The sequence below is a fragment of the Triticum aestivum genome, chromosome 5D (assembly GCF_018294505.1).
Source record: "Triticum aestivum cultivar Chinese Spring chromosome 5D, IWGSC CS RefSeq v2.1, whole genome shotgun sequence".
Taxonomy (NCBI): Eukaryota; Viridiplantae; Streptophyta; class Magnoliopsida; order Poales; family Poaceae; genus Triticum; species Triticum aestivum.
In genome coordinates, this window is record NC_057808.1 from 443914841 (window position 1) to 443919682 (window position 4842).

The 4842-nt window shown below is 47.5% G+C and overlaps 1 protein-coding gene across 1 annotated transcript; it reads left to right on the top strand.

Annotated features, from left to right (window-relative positions):
- Positions 1-2087: 2087 nt before the first annotated feature.
- On the top strand, positions 2088-4602 carry LOC123120869 (cytosolic sulfotransferase 5). The gene has a single exon (XM_044540849.1). The coding sequence runs from the start codon at positions 2088-2090 to the stop codon at positions 3147-3149; it is 1062 nt and encodes a 353-aa protein (XP_044396784.1). The 3' UTR covers positions 3150-4602.
- The last annotated feature ends 240 nt before the right edge of the window (positions 4603-4842 follow it).

Consider the following 4842-nt stretch of genomic DNA (forward strand, 5'->3'; position numbering starts at 1 on the left):
GGATTGTCTTCGTGCTTGAATGCACGACTTCCTCGACTCGTGACTGACCCTGAAAGTCGGATGCGTGTTTTTGTTCTCAGTGGACCAAATGCTTCTGCTGACTGGAAGGTGAAACGTTTGCAATCACCATTGCTAACCTGTCTGAGCCGTTAGTAAAATTCTTTCGCGTGTTTGTCAAACCCTTGTTAGTCGGCCTTTGAGAGCGGACTCCTCGAATTCTGACTGACACAAAATTCGACTGACACTTCGCGACTAAGTGGGTTTAAATGTTGGCTGTCTGGATACCCACGCGCATGATTGACGTTTTAGCTCCTTTTTGATGTGTTTCCAGCGGGTTCTTCGCGGCGGTTCACCGTCTCCGCTAAAATTCGGGCCATGCATGGGGAGGGTTTTGAACGTCCTCCCACTCTCTCCGTAACCTCCAGGGTGCAGTTCCTTCTCTTTCTTCCTCTCGAGCCCCTAGATCCAATATGGTCGTCCACCTGAAAGTTTGAGGGGGCCAAGACAGCCAGTTCTTCCACGGTGGAGATTTCCTAGGTCGCGGCCTTAGCAGCCGCCGCAGCTGGCACTTCCGCCGAGGATCGGGAGGGCGGGTACTGGCTCTCGTCGCTAGTGACGGAGGGGGTACTCCGTGCATATGTCTGCGACGATCGGCTCCCGCAATTCGGCTGGCTGACGCCGGACCCCAGCGAGCAGGAGCCCGCTCCGCGAGGCAACGAGTAGGCCATCCTCACCTCCTTTTTCAAATGGGTTTATCGCTCTCAATCCATCTTTTCTTTAGCGGGTGCTCAAGCACTTCTAGGTGCAGCTCCATCACCTCCCGCCCAACACAGTCACCCACCTCTTAGGCTTCGTTACGTTGTTCCTCGGCATCCCGCCGGATTGGGCGTTTTTCAAACACTTCTTCTACGCCAACCCGCAGATGGTGACGAAGGATGTTTACCAGACGTGGGGCACACTCGACATCCAGACAAAGCGCATCTCGAGCCACTTTAAGATGAAGTGGCCCTACTCGCTGAAGGGGTGGACCTCCACATGGTTTTACTGCGTGGCGCCGTCAACTCCTGTCGTCGGTGTTGCACTGTCTCCGTACACACATGCAGCCGATAATACTACACGCACGGGCAATGAACGACGGGCTTTCACTAACAGAGTGCGTGCCCTCCTCTAAGAGCATGGTTAATAATATAGCCGACCGGTGGCTATAACATGTTGTCATGTCATCTATAGCCAATATAATAGCCAACATGTATAGTAGTGAGCTACAAGAAAGTACTACTTTCTTATCGCATGGCCCACCATACACTTTCAAATAGCTTCTTGGAGCCCGTGCTACAGTCGGCCGTAAATCTTCTCTCTCCTCTTCTCTCTCAACCACCTCGGCAAAGATATAGTATTTTAAGACTTACAGTCCGCCTACGTCACCTTATTATACTTGCTAATCTCCCCTCATGAATTTCACTGACGGCCCACCTCACTTAATGAAATCTCAGCCAATCAAAACTAACCACTCCGTAAATCCCCGTAAAGACCGTCTAGCATTACTCTTGCGCAGCACACGAGCTCGTCTGGCATATCGCCGCTCGCCCGCTCTCTCATAAAGGCCTTTTGTGTGGAGTGCAGTGAGCAGTGGCAGGAGCTTTATGGGGCCAACTGGGCCATGACCACACCCCCAGTTCATAAGAAAGTATATCTATATAGCTCAATATTAGGCTTATTTATCCACTAAAAATCATCCAAAAGCAATTATGTTTGGCCCCAAGCCCAACCCCCATGATTTTGGCTCAAGCTCCGCCACTCGTAGCGAGTACTGACAAGAAGAAAAACATCAGAGTCACTGCAAATCAGCAATGAACTACTTGCATAGGTGTCCATATGTATGTCTATCATGTATCATCACATGACGCACATGACGGACCCCTTTTAACTACCGACTGTTGCAGAGGATCGGTCACCAACTTGTGCTTACTTAACCTGATGAGAATAGATCTCGCACTCTGTTATTCACGTATTAGTCCGGACCGATCAAATCATCCGACTGGACGCGCAAGCGCAAAACACACTCATTGAAGCAGAGTACATTATCCATGGCTTCTCATGGCGATGTGGGGTCACAGGAAGGCACGGCGGCGGCGCCGACGCACGCCGGCATGGCCGAGCTGGTGCCGGCGCTCCCACTGGAGACGCGGTGCCCACCGTTCGCGCTGCGGCGATACGCCGGGTTCTGGCAGCCGGAGGGGGTGCTCAGGCGCGGCCTCCCGACGTTGCACGCGCGCTTCGCGCCGAGGCCCACGGACGTGCTCCTTGCCAGCTTCCCCAAGTCCGGCACCACATGGCTCAAGGCCCTCGCCTTCGCCACCCTTCACCGCGACGCCCACCCGCCGTCCTCCGACGCCGACCACCCGCTCCGCCGCCGCAACCCGCACGACTGCGTCCGGTTCCTGGAGGTCGACTCCGCTCTCGAGCACACGGACGTGGACGCCGTGGCGGCCGAGATCGAGGCGCTCCCTTCCCCGCGCCTGCTCGCCACACACCTGCCCTACTCCCTCCTACCCGAGCGCGTCGTCTCCGCCGGCGGCCCCCGGATCGTGTACGTCTGCCGGGACCCCAAGGACGCGCTGGTCTCCTCGTGGTTGTTCACCAGGAAGGCGTCGGCGAGCGCCGGGGTCGACGGGGATGCGTTCTCGATGCAGGAGGCGTTCGAGCTGTTCCGCGAGGGCCGGTGCTGCTGCGGCCCGCAGTGGCGGCACGTGCTCGAGTACTGCGAGGCGAGCCGCCGTCGCTCCGGTGGCGGGGGCGAGGTGTTGTTCCTGAGGTACGAGGAGATGCTGCGCGACCCGGCGGCGAACCTGAAGACGATGGCGGAGTTCATGGGTTGCCCCTTCTCCGAGGAGGAGGTGGCGGGAGGGGTGGTGGAGGAGATCGTGGACCTGTGCAGCCTGGAGAAGCTGAAGAACATGGAGGCCAACAGGGACGGGCGGTGGAACGTGTCGGGCATCAGGAGCGACGCTTTCTTCCGGAAGGGGGTCGCCGGAGACTGGAGCAGGCACATGTCGCCGGAGATGGGGAAGATGCTGGACAAGACCGTGGAGGACGCGCTCCAGGGATCTGGGTTCAGCTTCGCGGGCTCAGCTCCGGCGAGCCACTAACCACGGGTGGTACTGCGACAAACAACAATACCATTGACAAGCACGGCTTGGAAGTTGGAACACGTGATCCATGGATTTGAGGCGCGAGTTTGAATTCCAGTTTCTTGCTTCAAAGTTGATTATCTTGCAAGTTTAAGCAGTAGTTTGATAACTCATTTCAAATGTTTCTTTCTAAAATTTCCGAATCATTTCGGTCATCTTAGCACTATTTAAGTACAATTCCGAGAATTTTCGAGTGCATTTCAACATTTCAAATTCATTTAAATTTCATTTCATCATAATTCTAATAAATTCGAAATGCATTTCAATGTGTTTCAGTTATGCATTGAAATTAATTACAGTCTTCGTTCAATAAATTTTCAATATTTAATTAATTTGAAATATATTTCAATCATGTTTAGTAAATCTAAAAATTCTTTTCAAGTAATTTCAATCATGATTCAATTAATATTTTCAATATTTAAGTACAATTCCGAGAATTTTCAAGTGCATTTTAACATTTCAAATTCATTTAAATTTAATTTAAACATGATTCTATAAATTCAAAATGCATTTTGTTTCAGTTATGCCTTGAAAAAATTATAGCCTTCATTCAATAACAGTTCAATATCGAATGCATTTGAAATGTATTTCATTCATGTTTTAGTAAATCTAAAAATTCTTGTCAACTAACTTAAATCATGAGTGATATATTATTATTAATTATGATAATCATTTGATTAATTGATTTTTTCCAAATGCATTCAATATTTCTATAAATTTGAAGTACGTTTCAGTCATGACTCAATGTAGTTTCAAATGCATTTCAGTCAAATGTTTTAGAATATTACTGAATCAAAACTAAAATGTATTTCAAGAATTGAAACGGAATTTGAAAACCGTTACTGCATTTGGAAAAAATGTGAGTATATTTGAATAGACCCAATGATGACCGAAATGCATTTCAAAAGCAGTTGAATATGTCGAAATGCATTTCAAACATGTTGTAAAGTGTATTAAAATAATACTAAAGCACAGATTTTTTGTGAAATGTATTAAAATATTACTGAATCATTAGAGAAAGTAAGTAAAATGCATTCCAAAAATAACTAAAAATTGCACTTCTGAAAAATGAAATCAAATAATTGAAATATTTTTTATTCAATTATTATTTAAAGCTTTGCACACGTATGTATTTTGTATATATGTGTCCAGTATACCCCTCAAATACTTTGAACACTGAATTATTATTAACTCCTTTTCTTTTATTATTTTTAGTATTTCTATATCTCTTCCCTTTAATTTGTCTTCCGTGATTGCAGGAAGGACACCTTGCACTCTGCAGCCGTAAAGTTGTTCTCTCCGTCAGTATCAACACCTATGACCACCAGCAGCTTTGTTCAGTAGGACTGCTAGATGCATCTATCTCTCAGATTGTTATTTTTTCTACTGACTTCAGTTCACCAACACTCTGTTGTCTTACCCCTCGCTAGTAGTGATCGATGCATTTGCCAGAGCTTACTGCTGCATATACCATGGGTCTCTCCTTGCTTTGAACCAGCACACAAGTACATTTTCAGGGCCTCAAAGAAACTTTCTTTTATATTACTCCAAATTTATTAGAGAAATATGCAAACTGAAACAGATTTTACAATTGTGCTTCTCCAAATTTATTAAGTAGCCAAGCAGTGGAATCATAAGACTTTGAAGCAAG

What these genes read in the sequence shown, in the direction of transcription:
- LOC123120869 (XM_044540849.1), top strand. Translation starts at nt 2,088, where the DNA reads ATGGCTTCTCATGGCGATGTGGGGTCACAGGAAGGCACGGCGGCGGCG.